The sequence below is a fragment of the Pongo abelii genome, chromosome 20, assembly GCF_028885655.2.
Source record: "Pongo abelii isolate AG06213 chromosome 20, NHGRI_mPonAbe1-v2.0_pri, whole genome shotgun sequence".
Lineage (NCBI taxonomy): Eukaryota > Metazoa > Chordata > Mammalia > Primates > Hominidae > Pongo > Pongo abelii.
This window is the reverse complement of record NC_072005.2, coordinates 51676760-51699418: the sequence shown is the minus strand read 5'-3', so window position 1 is coordinate 51699418 and position 22659 is coordinate 51676760. Positions and strand designations below refer to the sequence as shown.

At 53.0% G+C, this 22659-nt stretch overlaps 1 protein-coding gene and 1 long non-coding RNA gene across 6 annotated transcripts in view; one reads left to right on the top strand and one right to left on the bottom strand.

Annotated features, from left to right (window-relative positions):
• Positions 1 to 423: 423 nt before the first annotated feature.
• The window catches only part of EML2 (EMAP like 2), a 38106-nt gene continuing 15870 nt past the window's right edge, over positions 424 to 22659 (top strand). Inside the window, exons 1-12 of one of the 5 annotated variants that reach the window (XM_024237392.2) lie at positions 424 to 778; positions 3681 to 3899; positions 3992 to 4115; positions 4287 to 4391; positions 7158 to 7186; positions 7396 to 7525; positions 11463 to 11612; positions 12812 to 12881; positions 12980 to 13090; positions 15926 to 16021; positions 19117 to 19251; positions 20989 to 21088. In XM_024237392.2, coding sequence (XP_024093160.1) covers positions 607 to 778; positions 3681 to 3899; positions 3992 to 4115; positions 4287 to 4391; positions 7158 to 7186; positions 7396 to 7525; positions 11463 to 11612; positions 12812 to 12881; positions 12980 to 13090; positions 15926 to 16021; positions 19117 to 19251; positions 20989 to 21088 — 1441 coding nt within the window. In that variant the 5' untranslated portion in view covers positions 424 to 606. Of the gene's footprint in view, positions 779 to 2312; positions 2465 to 3680; positions 3900 to 3991; positions 4116 to 4283; positions 4392 to 6574; positions 6677 to 7157; positions 7187 to 7395; positions 7526 to 11462; positions 11613 to 12811; positions 12882 to 12979; positions 13091 to 15925; positions 16022 to 19116; positions 19252 to 20988; positions 21089 to 22659 lie in introns of those variants that run through there. The other 4 variants (XM_054540720.1, XM_024237393.2, XM_054540719.1 and 1 more) reach the window with 4 other exon arrangements.
• On the bottom strand, positions 3059 to 9828 carry LOC129051999 (uncharacterized). Its single transcript, XR_008516637.1, has 4 exons — positions 7950 to 9828; positions 7376 to 7656; positions 5000 to 5788; positions 3059 to 4370 (listed from the first exon to the last, which is right to left on the bottom strand). It is a non-coding gene; the product is annotated as an uncharacterized LOC129051999 (long non-coding RNA).

Sequence of the window (22659 nt, the reverse complement as noted above, 5' to 3'; positions counted from 1 at the left end):
CAGAGCTCTGGAGAAGTACTATACTATAAACCCTCGGAGGTTCAGGGGGCGGTGCTAATGATTCTGTGGGTAGGAATAAAACTTTAGCACCCGCAAGATTCTGGGGGTGGGGCTAAGAGCCCGGGGGTGGGCCTAGATGTAATAAACAAGAGCTCCCTGGGCGGGTTTGGGGCTCTAAGGTCGGGCCCTGGCCTTAAGGAGGGGGCTTTTAGAAAATCCAATGAAAGCCTGAAGAGGTTTTGGGGATAGTCGAGTGTCTTCCTCCACACCATCCTCCTCCCGGAGCTCGGGGCTGCGCTTCAGGCTGAAAGCAGGAAAGGCCCTGCCCCTTCCAATCCCTCTGCATCCCTATTGGTGGAGGGCCCTGCGCGACAGGCTCTCATTGGTTCTGAATGGGCGAGGAGGGGGGTCTAGAGAGACTACACTCCGGTTGTGGGCGGGACCAGACGGTACCTAGGGGGATCCGGGCGCAGCCAATCCTGGCCCGAGGATTGTGTTGGGGGGCTTGGCAGGGGGTGTCCCGACCCCCCTTTCTGGGCATCCTGGGGATGACCCCAGCGCCGGGCCCGGCGCCGGCCGCCTGATGCCAGGCGAGCTGAGCTGGGGATGCTGGAACGAAGGGCGTTGCTATGGCAACGGGAGGCAGGGCCTGGTGGGGGGGACCGGGCCTGGGCTGGGACCGGGGGGGCCGGCGGTGGCTGTGGTGGGGCGATGGCGGAGCGCGGCCCGGCCTTCTGCGGCCTGTACGACACGTCCTCGCTGCTGCAATACTGCAACGGTGAGACCCCTCCTCAGTTCCGACCTTGGCCCCGCCCAAGGCTGGACCCATCTCTTCTTGCCCCAACCTCCTCCTTCCAAGTCCCCATCCTCCTCCCTTGCTGAAGATCCCCCTTTTCTCTCCCTCAGCAGGACCCTGACCCAAGAGCAAGGTCCCTGGTCCCCAAAACCTAGATCCCAGCCCCCCATTCACTTGGATCCTCCTCTACTCCCGAGGTGGCTAGACGGAGAGGAGAGAAGGGGGCAGAACCCGAAGGAACCCGGGATTGGAAGGGGGAACGGCCTGGGGGTCGATTGGGCCTGGAACTCTGCCCTTTCTCTCTCCCCTCAAGCTTCTGGAATGCTCCCCTATCTCCATAGCAGGGGGACAGACAGAGAGGGTAGGGGTGGATTTGGTGTTGAGTTGAGGGCAGAGTGTGGGACTGGAAAGGGACGGCCAGAGGACTTTGCCTCTAGGATACCTCCCAAATCCTCTGGCCCTGGCCCTCCCATGCATTAGCACCATCCCTTCTCCCTAGACAAATGGGTGTGATACCAGAAGGGCCACTGTGGGTGTCGGGCTTAGGTGAGGGGAGATAGGAGAAGAGGGGAGTTGGGAGGGAAAAGTGGGAAGTGAGGCCTGGTCTCTGGGAAAAAGGGCTGAGGATGGGGGGATGGTCAGGAGGGAGCGGAGGGCTTGAGTCACAGGGATGGGGATGGTGGAGGTGTGGGGGTTGGTAGGATGGGCTGACAGTGCAGCTGGCCGCTCTGGGTGGGGCAGAAGGGTCAAGATGAAAGCACCTCTATTTAACTCAGTTTGGAGGTTCAGTCCTCTGGGCACACACCCTAGTGCCAGGGACCACTGGAATTGGCAGGGGACCCAGAATGCTTATTTTGTCCTCCTCTGTCCCTCTAAGAGCCAGAATGATAGGGTGGCCATTCCTGTTGAGTATGGGTTCTTCCATTGAACGGCTGTGTGTCCATGTAACAAGTAACGTCACCTTTCTGGGCTTCAGTACCCTTCCTCCTCCTCTCCTCCTAAAATGGATTATGCTACTACAACTACTAGAGTTGCCAAAAGCATTAGGTATCATAAAAATAGTTAATCCTATTCTGGATTTATCGAGCATCAACATGAGCCAGGAACGTGCTAAGTGTTTTGCGTGAGCAGTGCCTGGCACATGTAAGCTCACAGTAACAGATGCCATTTTTCTGGTCGTATTATTAATGGTAGGTAGGACCAGGCTGAGCACAGGAGGTGATTGGGTCCCCCACCCCCACCTACTGGCTGAGCGATCTTTGGCGTGTCTCTGCACACTCCTACTGGCCTCCTTCCTTAGTTTCCCGTCTGCAAAACGTGATGCCAACAAGACCCCTGGAGGTTTCCCCCTGTTACGAGTTCTAAGTCCTGACGGCTCACTCCTTCTGACCTCAGGAGGCTCCCACCTCCCTCTGCAGGTCCAGGCACCGGACCTGGGAGGCACTGAGTGGGGGGCAGGGCGGGCAAGCCTCGGCAGGCGATTGGGCTACGAAGGGAAGGAGGGAGGAGCGGCGGCTGCACTGCGGAGCCCAGAGGGCCGGCTGCGCGGCCTGTGGACGCGGGATGGCAGGGGCGAGCTCCACGCCCTGTCCCCGTCTAAGCTACCACCTTTACTTCCACCAGGCTGGGAACCAGGGCTTCCTTGGTTGTGGTCAGCAATGAGTCTGGGTATGAGTATTCTGGGGGAAAAGGGGGAGAGGGGCCACTTGGGTCTCCTCCCCTCCCACTTTGGGAAAATGAGCGGGGTTAAGGGGGCCCACTCGGGGAGTCATTTTGGCTGCACCTATAGGCTGGGGAGCTAAATCTGGGGCGCGGGGTACAGAAGCGAAATAAAGAAGGGGAACAGAAAAGAAATGCCTGCTGGGGAAGAGTTTGGTTGTCAATCCGGTCTGCATCTCCCTTGGGTCTTCTGGGTCGGCGATGCGCTGCCTGCAACCCCCAAGTCCGCCGCCAGGGGCCGCCGAAGGTCTGTCCTTGCAGCTGGCTCTAGGGTCGAACCCCAGGGTGAGGAGAGGAGGGGAAACGGGGAGGCTAGGCATGACCTTTTGGCTTGGAAAGTCTTAGAAACAGTGAAGAGACGTTGGTATTCATAACAGAATCTTCGTCGGAGGATGTTGGGGATCAATTCTAGAACTTTAGTGTCATTAGGAGTAGGTTGGTGTCATTTTGCAAATGCTCTTATCACTCATAGATACTTAACGTCTTAGTCATAGAATCATAGAATCTTTTTTTTTCTTTTTTCTTTTTCTTTTTTTTTTTTTTGAGACGGAGTCTCGCTCTGTCGCCAGGCTGGAGTGCAGTGGCGCGATCTTGGCTCACGGCAACCTCCGACCCCCCGCGTTCAAGCGATTCCCCTGTCTCAGCCTCCGGGGTAGCTGGGACTACAGGCACGCGCCACCACGCCCGGCTAATTTTTTTTATTTTTTTATTTTTATTTTAGTAGAGACGGGGTTTCACCATGTTGGCCAGGATGGTCTCAATCTCCTGACCTCGTGATACGCCCGTCTCGGCCTCCCAAAGTGCTGGGGTTACAGGCGTGAGCCACCGCGCCTGGTCACATCTTAGTTATAGAATCTTACAGCCAGAGTGAGAGGCTCCTGGGTTCACAGACTCTTAGAAAATAAGAGGGAAGGGACTTCCCCAAGGTCACACGGCCAGCGCGCTGCGGCAGAGAGGAGTGTGGGGATGGGTTGGAGAGCTGTGGGGATTTCCTTCCCCCTTCAGAGTCCTCTTCCTTGGCCCATGTCCAAGTGTCCCAGCCCCAGGTAGCGGGACAGGAAAGGGGCGTGGCTGGCCCCCCGCTTAGACCCAGGAAGGCGGGAGGGACCCCTTGGGCACTGGAGCTCCTGGGTGGCCCTGCAGCCGGCACTCCCCCGTCTTCCAGATGACAATTTGTCGGGCACGAGCGGTATGGAAGTGGACGACCGCGTGTCGGCGCTGGAGCAGCGGCTGCAGTTACAGGAAGACGAGCTGGCGGTCCTAAAGGCGGCGCTGGCGGATGCTCTGCGTCGCCTGCGGGCGTGCGAAGAACAGGGAGCAGCGCTACGCGCGCGGGGCACCCCCAAGGGCCGGGCGCCTCCGCGCTTAGGCACCACTGCCTCGGGTATCCCCGTTAGACTGGAGGGGTGGGATGGGGAGGACCGGGGCCTGGTCCTCATACTCACCCTCTTCTGTCCCCTAACCCCATCCCTCCAGTGTGTCAGCTCTTGAAAGGCCTTCCCACCAGGACGCCCCTTAATGGCTCGGGACCCCCGCGGCGCGTGGGTGGCTATGCCACGTCCCCATCCTCTCCCAAGAAGGAGGCGACCTTCGGGCGCAGGTAAAGCACAAGGCCGGGACCCCCAGGCTCTCCAAGACCTCGTGGGAGACAGAGGTGGTTTGTTTGCCTGAGCTCCAGCAGCAGAGGGTGCAGGGAGGATCTCGCTCGCTCACGGCGCTAGCCTGCTGGCCTCGAAGGCTCTGCCCCCAACTGTGTGCTCTCTTTTAGCAGTGTCCGCCGCTACTTGTCACCAGAGCGTCTCGCCTTGGTGCGCCGCGAGGACCCCCGCAGCCGGACCACATCCTCCAGCAGCAACTGTAGCGCCAAAAAGGAAGGGTAAGGACTGGGGCGGCGTCAAGCCGCAGAAAGAGATAGAGAGGAAATGGTCGAGAAATGTAGTCATGCCCCAGGCCACGAGGTCGTAACCTAGAGTGCGGCCAGCTAGTTCAAAAGCGGGGACAGTGCCAGAGCCTTGGAGGGACCAATCTTGAGGTGGCACGGTGACAGTGGAAGGTCTGGGAGGGCGGAGTCAATATTGAGAGGCGTGGCCAGAGTTTTTAGGAGCTGGACGGTCAGGTCTACAGGGTGAGGAAGTCAGGGAGGAGCTTGGCTTATGCGCGTGGTTATTAAAGTACAGGAGAGGCCCCGTTGAGTTTCAGGGATGAAGTCAAGGCAGCAGCCACAGAGTTTCTGCAAGGAAAGAGGTAGTGTGAGGAATTTAAGGGTGCAGCCAGAGTGTTCGCCTGGGCGAAGTTAAAATCTGGGGTACGGAGTAACAGAAGCTGAGACCAGGTGGAAGCATTCTAGATTCCAGAAGCCTTGACATCAAAATCGGGGGGCACTGCCAGGTGGAAAAGGGCGTGGCTTAAAGGTTAGGCGGGGCCGTAGGGGCGTGGTCAAATGCCAAGAGGTGGAGCCAACTTGGAGGCCTCGCAGGTACTCACTTAAGGAATAAGTGAAATGGACGTAATCAGAATGCCTGGCGGGCCGGAGAAGGAGCGTTGGCGGGAGGTAGCAGTCAATTCTCAAGCAACTGAGTCAACTCAGGGACAGGATTAGAAGGGAGGAGGTGGTTGAGATCAGAATGACAGGCGTGGTCAACTCCAGAGGCGGGGCCGTACTGAAGATCTGGACCGAGTCAAAACCTAAGGCTATAATTCTAGCAGTTTGGGAGGCAGAGGCGGGAATCATCGCTTGAGCTCAGGAGTTCGAGACCAGGCTGGGCAAAATGGTGAGCCCTCGTCTTTACTAAAAATGAAAATAAATTAGGCCTGGCGCGGTGGCTCACGCCTGTAATCCCAACATTTTGGGAGGCCTAGGCGGGTGGATCACAAGGTCAAGAGATCGAGACCATCCTGGCCAACATGGTGAAACCCCTTCTGTATTAATAATACAAAAATTAGCTGGGCGTGATGGCGCGTGCCTGTAGTCCCAGCTACTCGGGAGGCTGAGGCAGGAGAATCACTTCAACCCGGGAGGCGGAGGTTGCAGTGAACCGAGATCGCGCCACTGCACTCCAGCCTGGTGACAGAGCAAGACTTCCTTAAACAAACAAACAAAAAACAAAAAAAAAAAAGAGAGAGAAAGAAAATAGCCGGGCGTGCTGGCCTGCGCTTGTAGACCCAACTACTTGGGAGGCTGCGGCAGGAGGATCACTTGAGCCTAGGAAATTCGAGGTTTCAGTGAGCCATGATCACGCCATTGCACTCGAGCCTGGTCGACAGAGCGACACCCTGTATCAAAAACAAAACAAAACAAAAATCACCCTAAGGCTGGAGTTATGGTGCAGTGGGCGTGGTCAGTGCTAGGAGGCCACGCAAGGGCAAGACCAAGGTCAAAAGCTGCACATTTCAACTCTGCTCAAACATAGCAAACACAAAATACAGCGTTATGTATACTCCAGGCACTTCCCAATAATTAACCAATTTCATCCTCGCAACTACCCCCGGGAGGTGTGGGTACTCTTATTTATTTATTTATTTTGAGACGGAATCTTGCTCTCGTTGCCCAGGCTGGAGTGCAATGGCACAATCTCAGCTCACTGTAACCTCCGCCTGCCGAGTTCGAATGATTTTCCTGCCTCAGCCTCCCAAGTAGCTGGGATTATAGGCGCCAGCCACCACGCCAGGCTAAGTTTTGTATTTTTAGTAGAGACGGGGTTTCACCACGTTGGCCAGGCTGGTCTTGAACTCCTGACCTCAGGTGATCTGCCTGCCTCGGCCTCCCAAAGTGCTGGGATTACAGGCGTGAGCCACCGCGCCCGGCCGGGTACTCTTATTATCCCCATTTTTTAAATGAGGAAACCGAGGCAGAGATTGGACGACCTGTGTACACTGCTAGGAATTAGCAGAACTGGGGTTTTAACTCAAGCAGGCGCGCTCCCGAGTCCATGTTCTCAACCACTCTCCCCCACCCACCCTGAAAGAACCTGGGATCGGGAGTCCACAGCCCGGGATGTGTGACCCGGTGGGACCCTCCGGCTCCAGGGGCGGCCGTGGAGGGCGGGGCAGGGGCGCGGCGGCCCGGGCGCCTCCCAGGGCCGGAAGCGGCAGAGCCGGTCCCGGCTCCACCCCCGGCCCCGAAGCTCCGCCAGCCGCCGCCATGAGTAGCTTTGGAGCTGGGTGAGACCCTTTCGCAGACCACCCTCCATCTCCTCTCCGCGCTCCCGGGGCTTAGATCTCAGGTTTCCCCCATCCCCTGGGACCCAGGCCGGCGTGGGGACACACCCCTTCCCTTAAACTCTCCCTGCTTCTCCCGCTGCTTGACGTTTGGGGTGCTGGGGGAACTGCGGGTGGGGGGCGTTGGGAGCACCTTGCTGATTAGGAGGGAAGGGTCCTTGGTGACTCCCTTCTTCCAGGATCGCGTCCCTGCCACTTCGTGCTGTGTGATCTTTGGCGATCACTGCCTCTCTGGGCCTGTGTCTTAGGCTCTGCAAGATCAACCGAGCAAAGCACACGGCCTGCAGAGAGGCAGCGCTCTGCCCCTTACTCGGCCCTGTTTTCATCGGAGACCTCCGTGGAGCGGTGGGGGTGGAGGAATGGTTTCTCCCCTTTTCTGAACCGACTACTAAGACTTTTTTTTTTCTTTGTCCTTTCCTGACAGCAAAACCAAAGAAGTTATCTTCAGTGTGGGTAAGTGGGGAGATGGGGAAGGGCTTGGTGGAAGCTTGCTTGCTGGGGTGACAGGCTGGAGCCAGAGGTCAGTAGTCCTGGCTACTGGGTCTTTGCCTCTCGGCCTCAGTTTCCCTGCCTTTAAAAAAACAAATAAATAAAGCTGGAAGAGGAGAGGGAATAGGGATGGGGCTGGTGTCAGTGCCTGACCTCTGGGGGTGTCCTGGCAGAGGATGGCTCCGTGAAAATGTTCCTGAGGGGCCGCCCTGTGCCCATGATGATCCCAGATGAGCTGGCACCCACCTACAGCCTGGACACACGCTCGGAGCTGCCTTCTTGCCGACTCAAGCTGGACTGGGTGTATCCTTTTGCTGGAATCTCCTTGGTGCTCCCATCCCCTCAGGAGGAAGTAGAAAGACGGTCAAGGCAGCTCAGGCCTGTAATCCGAGCACTTCGGGAGGATCCTTTGAGGCCAGGAGTTTGAGACTTGCCTGGGCAACACACAAAAAAAGCACAGCACGTTCAAGGGCTACGTGGCCAGAGTGGGATTGGTGCATTTGGGCAACAAAGAGTTGGGAATGGCTGGGAGCCCGGGCTCTGGAGTCTGACAGAGATGGGTTCAAACTCCAGTCCAGCCCATAGCTGGCTGTGTGACCCTGGAAAAGTCGCCTTGACTCTGAAAAATGAATTTCATGATCTCAGGTTCATAGACCTGTGAAATAATGTGTAAAGGTACTGAGCTCATAGTATGTGCCCCATGCATAGGGATTGATAAAATACTTACTCAGCACGTTGGGAGGCCGAGGTGGGTGGATCGCTTGAAGCCAGGAGTTTGAAACCAGCCTGGGCAACATAGCCAGACCTCACCTCTACAGGAAATAAAATAGCAGGCCGGGCGCGGTGGCTCACGCCTGTAATCTGAGCACTTTGGGAGGCTGAGGCGGGCGGATCACCTGAGGTCAGGAGTTTGAGACCAGCCTGACCAATATGATGAAATCCCGTCTCTATTAAAAATATAAAAATTAGCCGAGTATGGTGGCATGTGCCTATAAACCCAGTTACTCGGGAGACTGAGACAGGAGAATCGCTTGAACCCAGGAGGCAGAGGTTGCAGTGAGCCGAGATTGTCCCATTGCTTTCTGGCCTGGGCAACAGGAGCGAAACTCCGTCTCAAAGGAAAAAAAAATAGCCAGCCATGGTGGCATGCTCCTGTGGTTCCCAGCTACTCTGGAGGCTGAGGTGGGAGGATCACTTGAGCCTGGGAGGTCGAGGTTGCCGTGAGTCATGATTGTGCTATTGCACTCCAGCCTGGACAACAGAGTGAGACCCTGTCTCAAAAACAAAACAAAACAAAAAATCCAAAATAATAACTCAAGCACTTACTATCTGACAGACACTGTTGTAAGTTATTCCAGGTATGAATTTGTTTTTTTACAACTAGTGGCCTCCAAGAGCTCTCTGAGGCCTACAGTTTGGAAATTATTATACTCCCTTTCCAGATAAGGAAACTGAAGTTATAGATAGGAGACAAGAATCCTGATTCTGGGACCCAAACTTTTTCCTAAAAGTCTATTGAGCTTGGAGTCCACACCCCAGGAACCCGGTCCCTGTCTGCTTCCCTCTGGGCCTTGGTTTTCTCTTTGGAGGAGCCAGGGTGGTTGGTGAAATGGCCTGGCCTTCTGGGTGCCCAGCGCCTTCTCGAGGCAGCTGGAAATATCTCCTGGAATCTGTCCCAAATGTCCTGCCAGTGGGGCTTGATAAGCATCTGATGAGAGGTGGCTGAGACTGCAAAAGTGTGGACCTCAGATTGCTCCCCTTTGCAGTAGACTGCAGGTCAGAGCAGTTTCCATGGGGTCAAGATATATGTATATTGACAATCATTCAGATATTTTCTTGTTTGTTTTTGAGACACCCAGGCTAGAGTGCAGTGGCACCATCTTGGCTCACTGCAACCTCCACCTCCTGGGTTCAAGCCATTCTTCTGCCTCAGCCACTCGAGTAGCTGGGTGGCATGGCCCACCATGCCCGGCTAATTTTTTTGTGTGTTTTATAGTAGAGATAAGGCTTTGCCATGTTGGCCAGGCTGGTCTCGGACTCCTGACCTCAAGTGATCCACCTGCCTTGGCCTCCCAAAGTGCTGAGATTACAGGCGTGAGCCACCGTGCTTGGCCCATTCAGGTATTTTCTGAACATCTGAGACATAGGGCTGGGGACCCAGTGCTGACCATGACAGCATCTGCCTGCCCTCCTGGGGCATACAGTCTAGCATGGGAACAGACTCATTGAGAGTGACAAGCCAGAGTGTGCAAGACTGGGATGGGGAATCCACAGGGACGGGGCTGACCCAGCCTGGGGTCATGGAGGGCTTCTTGGAGGAGGAGATACAGAAATGAAAAAAAAAAAAACAAAAACAGCCCTATCTCAGCCACCATGGAACTCACAGTCTTATTGGGGTATATGAGCAGTTAACAAATAAACCAGATAACTATCAGCCTGGGCAACAAAGCGAGATCCCATCTCTACAAAATTTTTTTTTTTAATTAGCCAGGCAGGCTGGGTGCATTGGCTCATGCCTGTAATCCCAGCACTTTAGGAGGCCAAGACAAGTGAATTGCTTGAGCCCAGGAATTTGAGACCAGCCTGGGCAACATGGCAAGACTGCATCTTTACCAAAAATATACAAAAAATTTGCTGGGCATAGTGGTGCATGCCTGTAGTCTCAGCTATTTGGGAAGCAGAGGCAGGAGGATCACTTAAGCCCAGGAGATTGAGGCTGCCTCTTCTGTCGTTTATAAGGACACTTGGGATCGGATTTAGGGGCCACTCTGATAATCCAGGATGATCTCATCTTGAGATCTATAATTATATCTGCAAAGACCCATTTTCCTTGTAAGGTCACATTTGCAAGTTGTGGAGATTAAGAAACAGATATAGCCTGGGCATGGTGGCTCACGCCTATAATCCCAGCACTTTGGGAGGCCGAGGCGGGCAGATCACCTGAGGTTGGGAGTTCAAGACCAGCCTGACCAACATGGAGAAACCCTGTCTCTACTAAAAATACAAAATTAACCAGGCATGGTGGTGCATGCCTATACTCCCAGCTACTCAGGAGGCTGAGGCAGAAGAATCCCTTGAACCCGGGAGGCGGAGGTTGCCATGAGCCGAGATCACACCATTGCACTCCAGCCTGGGCAACAAGAGCGAAACTCCATCAACCCACTACAGGGGTGAGAGTGGAAACAGAAAAACCTCATTCCAATGACCTTGTTGAGTCTGGTTCTCAGCCAGTGTGTGTGATGCAAAATACATTCCTTGGCTGGGAGCCAGTGGCTCAAGCCTCTAATCCCAGCAATTTGGGATACCAAGGTGGGTGGATCACCTGAGGTCAGGAGTTGGAGACCATCCTGACCAATATGGTGAAACCCCATCTGTACTAAAAATACAAAAATTAGCCTGGCATGGTGGCATCTGCCTGTAATCCCAGCTACTTGGGAGGCTGAGACAGGAAAATTGCTTGAACCCAGGAGGCGGAGGTTGCAGTGAGCTGGGATCATGCCACTGCACTCCAGCCTGGGCGACAGACTCCGTCTTAAAAAAACAAAACAGGCCACGCGAGGTGGCTCATGCCTGTAATCCCAGCACTTTAGGAGGCTGAGGTGGGCGGATCATGAGGTCAGGAGATTGAAACCATCCTGGCCAACATGGTGAAACCCCGTCTCTAATAAAAATACAAAAATTAGCTGGGTGTGGTGGCATGTGTCTGTAATCCCAGATACTCAGGAGGCTGAGGCAGGAGAATCGCTTGAAACAGGGAGTCGGAGGTTGCAGTGAGCTGAGATTGTGCCACTGCACTCCTGCCTGGAGACAGAGCGAGACTCTGTCTCAAAAAATAAATAAATAAATAAATAGGCCAGGCACCGTGGCTCCCAGCACTTTGGGAGGCCGAGGCGGGTCGATCACGAGGTCAGGAGATCGAGACCATCCTGGCTAACATGGTGAAACCCTGTCTCTACTAAAAATACAAAAAATTAGCTGGGTGTGGTGGCGGGTGCCTGTAGTCCCAGCTACTCAGGAGGTTGAGGCAGGAGAGTGGCGTGAACCCGGGAGGCGGAGCTTGCAGTGAGCCGAGATCGCACCACTGCACTCCAGCCTGGGTGACAGAGTGAGACTCCATCTCAAAAATAAATAAATAAATAAAAATAAAAATAAATAAATAAAAATAAAAATAAATAAATAAATAAAAACAACAACAACAACAACAAAACTCATTCCTTAACCGGCCCCTGGGTGGCTCCAGCTATGGCTACCGTGGCCGAGACTGCCGGGCCAACCTTTATTTGCTCCCCACCGGGGAGATAGTGTACTTTGTGGCCTCCGTGGCCGTGCTATACAGCGTGGAGGAGCAGAGGCAGCGACACTACCTGGGACACAACGATGACATCAAATGGTGAGATGTGGGACGGAGGGGACGGGAGGGAGCTGTGACTGGAGGTGGAGCTCCAGGCCTTGCCCCTCTAGGCCTCTTTTCACATCGCTGCCCTGTGGGGTTTGGGGCAAGGCTAAGCCTTTGCTCCCTCTCCAAAGCCACCAGCTGCCCTCAGGCTGAATTCAGTGGGAAAATGTGGATTGAGTATCAATATTTCAGTATTTCAGATGTTTCAGTTGGGTGTGGTGGTGAGCCCCTATGGTCCCAGCTACTCAGGAGGTTGAGGCGAGAGGATCACTTGAACCCAGGAGGTCGAGGCTGCAGTGAGCTGTGATTGAGCCACCGCACTCCAGCCTAGCCTGGGTGAAAGAGCAAGCTCTGTCTCAAAAAAAATTCAGACAGTGAATTCACGCAATGCCTAGATCTTTTTCGTCTTTTGAAAATCTGGGCAGCGAGGTGGCTCACGCCTGTGAAAGCAGCACTTTGGGAGGCCAAGGCGGAAGGATGGCTGAAGTCCAGGAGTTGGAGGCTGCAGTCAGCTATGATCCTGCCACTGCACTCTAGCCTGGGGGACAGAGCGAGACTCCATCTCTTTTTTTTTTGTTTTTTCTTTTTTTGAGAACTAGTCTCACTCTGTCGCCCAGGCTGGAGTCCAGTGGCACGATCTCGACTCACTGCAACCTCCCCTCCTGGGTTCAAGCAATTCTCCTGCCTCAGCCTCCCGAGTAGCTGGAATTACAGGTGCCCGCCACCACGCCCAGCTAATTTTTGTACTTTTAGTAGAGACAGGGTTTCCCCATGTTGGGCAGGCAGGTCTCAAACTCCTGACCTCAGGTGATCCGCCCACCTCGGCCTCCCAAAGTGCTGGGAGACTCCGCCTCTTAAAAAAAAAAACAAACAAAAAAAACCTGAACAGGCACTCCAGACAATTCCTGGTGGCTGGAGCAGGGTGGTGTCAGCCCCCTTAAATAAGTGTGCTCTCCTGGCCACTATGTGAGGTACAGACGTGCGTCCTGCTGGCATTTGAGTTAGAGACCCCAGGCCTAAGTCTTGCTTCTGATCCAGCGTACCCGGAGGGCATCCGCTTACTGCTATTAATGGACTAAATACATGTTTATTGACTAAACTCAACCAGCCAATTTGTGGAATGAATGTCCTGGGTCGCTGTGTGCCTCCTCTCTCCCACTGAGCCCTGGCCTCTCTGTCCCTTCTTTCTGCAGCTTGGCCATCCACCCAGATATGGTCACCATCGCCACGGGACAGGTGGCGGGCACCACTAAGGAAGGGAAGGTAATGGAAGGGAGGGGAAAGCAGAAAAGAGTGCAGGACGCAGTTGTGGGGGACAAGCAGCTGGCACCCCCAAGGTAACAAGCCTCTCTTCCCTGCAGCCGCTGCCGCCCCACGTGCGCATCTGGGACTCAGTTTCCCTCTCCACCTTACACGTGCTGGGCTTGGGGGTGTTTGACAGAGCCGTGTGCTGTGTGGGCTTCTCCAAATCTGTAAGTCCTTCGCCCACCCTAACCCCGCCCCGTCGCCCCGAAAAGGAGGGCTAGTGCCCGCACCTTTTCACCCGCCCCTTGGGTTGAGGGCCGGGAATCCTGCTGGAGGCGTGGCCCGCATCTGTGACGTCATAATGAGGGCGTGGCCTCACCCCAAGGGGCGGGTGAGTCACCGTGCCCGGCCAGCCCTCTCAGGCATTTTAAACCCAGTGCCTAGGGCCCAGCTGCTCCTTGCCCATTTGCAGGCGGGTTTTGGCATGTCCAGGCAGAGATAAGTACAGAAAGCGAGAGTAAGCCTTTAGGAATCTGGAGAGCAATTTGACAGCACCACAACATCCAAGTGTGTGATTGTGGGCTTTTTTTTAAAAAAAAACCTGTTTTGGCTGGGCATGGTGGCTTGTGCCTGCAATCCCAGCACTTTGGGGGGCTGAGGTGGGAGGATCATTTGAAGTCAGGAGTTTGAGACCAGCCTAGCCAACGTAGTGAAACCCGTCTCTACCAAAAAAAATACAAAAATTAGTCTGACGTGGTGGCGGGCGCCTGTAGTCCCAGCTACTCGGGAGGCTGAGGCAGGAGAATCGTTTGAACCCGGGAGGGGAAGTTTGCAGTGAGTCGAGATTGCGCCACTGCACTCCAGACTGGGCGACAGAGCGAGACTCCGTCTCAAAAAAAAAAGGCCAGGCGCAGTGGCTCACGCCTGTAATCCTAGCACTTTGGGAGGCCGAGGTGGGCGGATCACAAGGTCAGGAGTTTGAGACCAGCCTGGCCAACATGGTGAAACCCCGTCTCTACTGAAAATACAAAAATTAGCTGGGCACGGTGGAGGGTGCCTATAATCCCAGCTACTTGGGAGGCTGAGGCAAGACAGTCGCTTGAACCTGGGAGGCGGAGTTTGCAGTGAGCCGAGATCGCGCCGTTGCACTCCAGCCTGGGTGACAGGGTGAGACTCCAACTGAAAAAAAAAAAAAATTCTAATTAGCTGGGTGTACTAGTGTGGGCCTGGGCCTGTGCTTCTAGCTACTTGGGAGGCTGAGGTGGGAGGATTGAATGAGCCTAGGGATCGAGGCTGCAGTGAACTGTGATCACACCACTACACTCCAACCTGGGCGATATGGCAGGAACCTGACTTAAAAAAGTAAAAAATAAATAAAATTGGTCAGATGCGGTTCATGTCTGTAATCCCAGCACTTTGGGAGGCCAAGATGGGTGGATCATTTGAGGTCAGGAGTTTGAGACCAGCCTGACCAACATGGTGAAACCCCATCTCTACTAAAAATATACAAAAATTAGCTGGGTGTGGTAATCCCAGCTACTCAGGAAGCAGAGGCAGGAGAATCACTTGAACCTGGGAGGTGGAGGTAGCAGTGAGCTCAGATACCACTACTGCACTCCAGCCTGGGGGACAGAGTGAGACTCTGTCTCAAAAATATATATATATATCATATTTTACATTTTTATCATATTTGATTAAAATATTGGTCTTCAATGGATTAGGGAGTAAAAAACAGTTTCCTGCACAGATAGCTTAAGAAGCACTGGATTGGAGCCTCACTGGTTTTCTGAGTCCTAAAGAAACATTTAAGAGCTTGGGGTGGGGGTAAGCCATATTGTTACCAAAGGTGTGGAGAAGAAAATAAAACCTTGCCAAATCAAAATTAACCTATATTTAATGAAAGGTATAAAAGCCCAACATTGGCCGGGCGAGGTGGCTCATGACTGTAATCCCAGCACTTTGGAAGGTGGAAGCGGGTGTATCACCAGAGGTTAGGAGTTCAAGACCAGCTTGGCCAACATAGTGAAACCCTGTCTCTACTAAAAATACAAAAATTAGGAGGGCATGTGGTGGCATGTGTCAGCAACTTGAGAGGCAGAAAGAGAATCGCTTGAACCTGGGAGGTGGAGGTTGCAGTGAGCCAAGATCATGCAACTGCATTCCAGCCTGGGCAATAGAGTGAGACTCAGTCTCAAAAAAATAAAATAAAATAAAAACAAACAAAAACCCAACATAATACCAACTTTGTTAACTGCTGAATTTCACCTACATCAGTCATTCTATATATATGTAAACGCAAATGAGATGACGTCAGCAAGAATTCCTGGCTGGGGTGCTAGCTGCAGAGAAACAATAGCTGAGGACAAATGAGATGAGTTTCTTAGGGATGAGTCATTTCAAGGCATAGTATGAAACCATTTCAGATGTCTTCACAGCTTCTAATGGAGGGTGTATTTTAATGTGTTTCCTGCGAAATGGCCAGGGCCTTTGAAGGTCCCTTTTTTTTTTTTTTTTTTTTTTTTTGAGACAGAGTCTCTCACTGTCGCCCAGGCTGGAGTGCAATGGCGCGATCTTGGCTCACTGCATCCTCTGCCTCCAAGTTCAAGCGATTCTCCTGCCTCAGCCTCTCGAGTAGCTGGGATTACAGGCACCTGCCACCATGCCTGGCTAAGTTTTTGTATTTTTAGTAGAGACAGGGTTTCACTATGTTGGCCAGGCTGGCCTCGAACTCCTGACCTCGTGATCCACCCGCCTCAGCCTCCCAAAGTGCTGGGATTACAGGTGTGAGCCACCATGCCCAGCTTTTTATTTTTTTTAATATTTAAATTTGTTTTGTTTAAGAGACAGGGTCTCCCTATATTGCCTAGGCTGGCCTCAAACTCCTGGGCTCAAGGGATCCTCCTACCTAGGCCTCCCAAAGTGCTATGATTACAGGCATGAGCCACTGTGCCCAGCCTGAAGGTTTTAAAACAGGCCTGGGTGGTGAATGCCCTGGTGGGCATGGGGGAGGATGGGCCCTGACTCGCCTTGCTTCTGTCCCCCTCCTCTTTCCTCCTCTTTAGAATGGGGGCAACCTGTTGTGTGCAGTGGACGAATCCAATGATCACATGCTCTCGGTGTGGGACTGGGCCAAGGAGACCAAGGTGGTGGATGTCAAGGTGAGGTGACTTTTCTCATCCCCTCCCGCTGGGTGCCACTGTGGGACTTGCCCAATCTCAGTGGTTAGGAGTCTGCAATCAGATAGACCTGTGTTTAAGCCCTGGCTTTACTCCTTGCTGGCTGTGTGACTTGAGCAAGCCGCTTGCCACCTCAGAGCCTTGGTGGTCTCATCTATAATATGGGGATAATAGGCTGGGCAAGGTGGCTCACACCTGTAATCCTAGCACCTTGGGAGGCTGACATGAGAGGATTGCTTGAGCTCAGAAGTTTGAGATCAGCCTGGGCAACATAAGGAGATCTATCTCTACTTAAAAAAAAAAAAAAAAATGGCCAGGCACGGTGGCTCACGCCTGTAATCCCAGCACTTTGGGAGGCCGAGGCAGGCAGATCACCTGAGGTCGGGAGTTCGAGACCAGCCTGACCAATATGGAGAAACCCTGTCTCTACTAAAAATACAAAATTAGCTCGGCATGGTGTCACATGCCTGTAATCCCAGCTACTCGGGAGGCCGAGGCAGGAGAATCTCTTGAACCCGGAGGCGGAGGTTGCGGTGAGCCAAGATCACACCATTGCACTCCAGCCTGGGCAACAAGAGCTAAACTCCGTCTCAAAGACAAAAAACAAAACAAACAAAAAATCTGGCACTTAAAAAAAAAATTAACTGGGTATGGCGTGCACCCGTAGTCCCAGCTACTTGGGAGGCTGAGGTAGGAGGATCGCTTGAACCTGGTAGGTTGAGGCTGCAGTGAGCCATGATTGCACCATTACACTCCAGCCTGGGCAACAGAGTGAGACCCTGCCTCAAAAAAATAAATAAATAGATATAATAAAATGGGGATAATGGTAGCGTCTTCCTCGTAGGGCCTTGGTGAGGATATGGAGATATGGGGTACGGTGGACCAGGCCCAACAGAAGGGTGGGTTTGAGGTGGCTGCTGACTCTGCAGTCCTGTGGTGTCTCGATTTGCCTCTCTGAGAGGTGGCCTATTTTATGGATGAGGCATGGTGAGGGGAAGAGATACTTGCCCCACGTTGCACACCTGTTCTGGGCTGGGGGCAGAAAACCTGGGTTTTGTTCTATTTATTTATTTATTTACTTACTTACTTACTTACTTTGAGACGGAGTTTCGTTCTTGTCACCCAGGCTGGAGTGCAATGGCATAATCTTGGCTCACTGCAACCTCCACCTCCCGGGTTCAAGCGATTCTCCTGACTCAGCCTCCTGAGTAGCTGAGACTACAGGTGTGTGCCACCATGCCCGGGTAATTTTTGTATTTTTAGTAGAGACAGGGTTTCACCATGTTGGCCAGGCTGGTCTCGAACTCCTGACCTCAGGTGATCCATCTGCCTCTGCCTCCCAAAGTGCTGGGATCACAGGTGTGAGCCACCGCGCCCGGTGGAAACCTGGGTTTTGGATCAAGGCCTACTGTTTGGGGAAACAGAAATGGTGGCGAGGCTGTGCTCTAGAATTAGGGCTAGGTGAGCTGGGTTCCACACACAACTCTTGCCTAGCTGTGTGGCCTTAGACAAATGGTTTACCCTCTCTGAGCCTCACTTTTTTTTTTCTTTTTGAGATGGAGTCTCACCCTGTCACCCAGGCTGGAGTATAATGGCATGATCTCGGCTCACTGCAACCTCCACCACCTGGGTTCAAGTGATTCTCCTGCTTCAGCCTTCCAAGTAGTTGGGATTACAGGTGCGCGCCACCACGCCTAATATTTTTGTATCTTTAGTAGAGACGGGGTTTTGCCACGTTGACCAGGCCGGTCTCGAACTCCTGACCTTGTGATCTGCCTGCCTCGGCCTCCCAAAGTGCTGGGATTACAGGCGTGAGCCACTGCACCTGGCCCTCTCTGAGCCTCACTTTTTTTGTGAGACGGAGTCTTCCTCTTGTTACCCAGGCTGGAGTGCAATGGCGCGATCTCGGCTCACTGCAACCTCTGCCTCCTGGGTTCAAGCAAGCGATTCTCCTGCCTCAGCCTCCCGAGTAGCTGGGATTACAGGCATGCGCCACCACGACCAGCTAATTTTGTATTTTTAGTAGAGACGGAGTTTCTCCATGTTGGTTAGGCTGGTCTTGAACTCCCGACCTCAGGTGCTCCACCCGCCTCGGCCTCCCAAAGGGCTGGAATTACAGGCGTGAACCACCGCGCCCAGCCTGAGCCTCACTTTTTAATTTGCAATGAGGTGGGCATAATGGCCTTGACCTCACAGGGAGATGGAGGATTAAAGGAGCTAATGATTGTAAAATGTTGAGCACAGTGCTTAGGGCAGAGGAGAGGATCTCCAAGTGTCTGCTGTTTTGTTAATGATGAAGAAGATGATAATGCTTTGCTGGCTTGTCCTGCTTCCTGTACTTTAATTTACCGTATAGGAAAGGTACTGGCCAGGCGTGGTGGCTCACGCCTGCAATCCCAGCACTTTAGGAGGCTGAGGTGGGAAGATCACTTGAGGTCAGGAGTTTGAGACCAGCCTGGCCAACATGATGAAACCCCATCTCTACTAAAAATACAAAAATTAGCCAGACGTGGTGGCATGTGCCTGTAAATCTAGCTATTTGGGAGGCTGAGGCAGGAGAATCGCTTGAACCTGAGAAGCAGAAGTTGCAGGAGCCGAGATTGTGCCACTGCACTCCATCCTGGGCAACAGAGCGAGACTCGTACTCAAAAAAAAAAAAAAAAAAGGCCGGGCGCAGTGGCTCATGCCTGTAATCCCAGCACTTTGGGAGGCTGAGGTGGGTGGATCACAAGGTGAAGAGTTCGAGACCAGCCGGGAAACATGGTGAAATCCTGTCTCGACTAAGAATACAAAAATTAGCTGGGCGTGGTGGCGTGCGCCTGTAGTCCCAGCTACTCTGAAGGCTGAGGCAAGACAATCGCCTGAACCCAGGAGGCGGAGGTTGCAGTGAGCCAAGATTGCACTACTGCACTCCAGTCTGGGTGACAGAGTGAGACTCCGTCCCGAAAAAAAAAAAAAAAAGTTCAGGTGTGCAGCATACAACCCAAACAGCCGTTTAGGGCAGTCCTGTGAGGGGCGGGTATAGTAGCCTTGGGGACTTTGAGGTCCTCATTCAGAATCTCCCCCACCCCCTAAAGTGCTCCAATGAGGCTGTATTGGTGGCCACCTTCCACCCCACGGACCCCACTGTGCTTATCACCTGCGGGAAATCTCACATCTACTTCTGGACCTTGGAGGGGGGCAGCTTGAGCAAGCGGCAAGGCCTCTTTGAGGTGAGTGCCAGGGGTTTGGGGGACAGGCTGGCCCTGAGAGAGGTAGTCAGGCACAGGCAGGGAGGTAGCAAGATCCCCCAGAGGGTGGCAGGGGTTTGGGATTACAGGGACACTGAGATGTTGCCTGCTGGGGCCTCAGTTTCTTTTTCCATACCATGGTGATAATCCACCTTAACTCTGGAGTTAAGAGGGTGGCCGGGAACCATGAGGTGGAAGGATCGCCTGAGCTCACGGCTGCAGTGAGCCGTGATCAAATGATCACTCCAGCCTGGGTGATAGAACAAGACCCTATCTCAGAAAAAAAAAAAAAAGTTGTTAGGATTCAAAGGGATAAGACTATAGCAGTTCCTAGCAGATAGTAAATGCTCAATAAATGGGTACTGTGGCAAGATGGCTGTCACCTGTAATCCCAGCATTTTGGGAGGCCAAGGTGGGAGGATCCCTTGAGCCCAGGAGTTCGAGACCAGCCTGGGAAACATAGTGAGACCTCATATCTACAAAAAATACAAAAATTAGCTGGGCATGGTGGTGCACACCTGTAATCCCAGTTACCTAGGAGGCTGAAGTGGGAGGATCCCTGAGCCCGGGAGGTTGACACTGCAATGAGCCATGATGACACCACTGCACTCCAGCCTGGGTGACAGAGTGAGATCCTGTCTCAAAAAAAAAAAAAAGCAAAAAAATGGGGGTGCTGCGGTTGTCAATATGATGGATAATCAGAGAACTCAGAGGCTGCCTGGCTGAGAGAGCCACAAGCTGAGGCAGACAAACTGAATGGGAATCAGAGGGTGGGAAGACACAGGGCTTCCTCCCATAGGGCTCATTGCCTTTGGTGAGAGATGGGGCTTCCACCCCAAAAGGGAAGCCCAGAGAACACTGGGCACGGAGATGAAACAGAGACACTGAGAAGGTGGAGTGAGGCAGGGAATGGGACCTAGAGAGACAGACCGAAGATGAGGAGGGAGGAGGAGAGACAGGACGAATGAGGCGCCGACAGGAGGGGAGAAGTCAGAGACACTAGGCCGGGTGCAGTGGCTCATGCCTGTAATCCCAGCACTCTGAGAGGCCGAGGCGGGTGGATCACTCGATGCCAGGAGTTCAGACCCGCCTGGCCAACATGGCAAAACCCCGTCTCTACTAAAAAAATACAAAAATTAGCCAAGCGTGATGGTGGGTGCCTGTAATCCCAGCTACTTGGGAGGCTGCGGCGGGAGAATCTCTTGAACCCGGGAGGCGGAAGTTGCAGTGAGCCGAGATTGCACCACTGCACTCCAGCCTGGTGACAGAGCGAGACTCCATCTCAAAAACAAAAACAAAACAAAGTTAGCCGGCCGTGATGGCGCAGGCCTGTAATCCCAGCTACTTGGGAGGCTGCGGCGGGAGAATCGTTTGAACCCGGGAGGTGGAGGTTGCTGTGAGCCGAGATGTGCCGCTGCACTCCGGTCTAGATGACAGGTGAGACTGCGTCTCAAAAGAAAGCGTCAGGGGCACCAGAGAGAGGGTAGGAAGTGGACCCAGGGGTAGGAAAGCCAGACAGTTGTGGTCAGAACCTCTAGGCCACTGGAGCACTGCAGGCTGGATGGAGGCAGGTGGGAGAAGGGATGCTCCACACAGAGCCTTACCCCAAACGCATAGATAGAGGGGATTGCCTGGCCACGGTCCTGGGTGACAGATGACCTCTGGGAGGCTACCTGCTTCAGTGATGCTCTGACACCTTCCTTTCCTCCCCCACCTTAGAAACATGAGAAACCGAAGTATGTGCTGTGTGTGACCTTTTTGGAAGGTGGCGACGTGGTCACGGGGGACTCTGGGGGGAACCTCTATGTTTGGGGCAAAGGTCAGTGTCACCCCATCTGTTTGGTCCCCAATCCAGTCTTCCGAAACACTCCTGGCTCTGCCTCCCTTCGTGGAATGCTGCTTGTGTGGAATGAGTGTAAATGGATGTCCGATTCCAACATCCCCGTCAAGGTTCAGCTCAAGTATCCCCATCTCCAGGAAATCTTTATTGACTGCCCCCCACCTTGCCCTCTGGAAATTCCTTGTTAGGGATCAAGTCCAGATTATCAATGAATGGGTTAGCTCAGTTGTGGTTAGATGATGAATGGATGGATGGGTGGATGGAAGGAAGGACGGGTGGGTAGATGAATGGATACATGGACAAGTTCTTTGTCCCAGCGTGTGGATCAATGAATGAATGAATGAAGGTGTGATCCTAGGAAATGGATGGAAGAATAAGTAAATGAATGTGTCATCCTCCTTAAAGGGAGAGTGACTGGGTAAAGGAACAAATGAGTGGTTGTTACCCCTAATGGCTAGCTATGTTAGTGAATAGGTTTTGTCTCAGGCAGTGGTTCTATACAGCAATGAATGAATGAGTGAATGAGTGAGTGAATGAATGAATGGTTGTTTCAGCCAATGGGTTAATGTGTTATGAAGAACAGATTGTTCTAAAAAGTTAATCAATGATCGGATGAATAAATGACTTGTCTTAGCCAATGGTTGGGTGAAGAAATGCTTGTTCCAACCAACGGATGATTTTATTAAAAAACTAATGGGTTGAGGCTGGGACAGTGGCTCATGCCTGTAATGCTAGTACTTTGGGAGGCCAAGGCAGGAAGATTGCTTGAGCCCAGGAGTTCTAGACCAGCCTAGGCAACATAGTGAGACCCCGTATCTACAAAAAATTAAAAAAAATAATAACAATAACATGCTGGGCGCAGTGGCTCATGCCTGTAATCCTAACATTTTGGGAGGCCAAGGCGGGTGGATCACCTGAGGTCAGAAGTTTGAGACCAGCTTGGCCAACGTGGTGAAACCCTATCTCTACTAAAAATACAAAATAATTACCCAGGTGTGGTGGCATGCACCCTGTAATCCCAGCTACTTGGGAGGCTGAGGCATGAGAATTGCTTGAACCCGGGAGGCGGAGGTTGTAGTGAGCCGAGATTGCACCACTGCACTCCAGCCTGGGTGACAGAGCAAGACTCTGTCTCAAAAAAAAAAAAAAAAATTAGCCGGACTTGGTGGCGGGCGCCTGTAATCCTAGCTACACGGAGGGGTTGAAGCAGGACAATCACTTGAACCCTGGGCAGAGGTTGCAGTGAGCCAAAACGGTGCCTCTGCACTCCAGCCTGGGCAACAAAGCAAGACTCCATCTCAAAAAAATAAAAAAGAGAGCCCAGCTCACCTGGAGGAAGTGATACCACATTTGAGTCTTGAAGGATGGGAATTAGAGAGAATTATTGTTTCTTCCTCTCCCACCTTGGTCTCCTCCCTGACCTCACAGCCTTCAGCCTCGCCACCTCCAATTCGGTTTGTTCCCAGAAGCAAATGTAAATCTGACCCAGTCCCTCCCCTTCCATTGCTCCCAGGTTCCCTTGTGACAAGTCAATGCTCCTTACTGAGGCC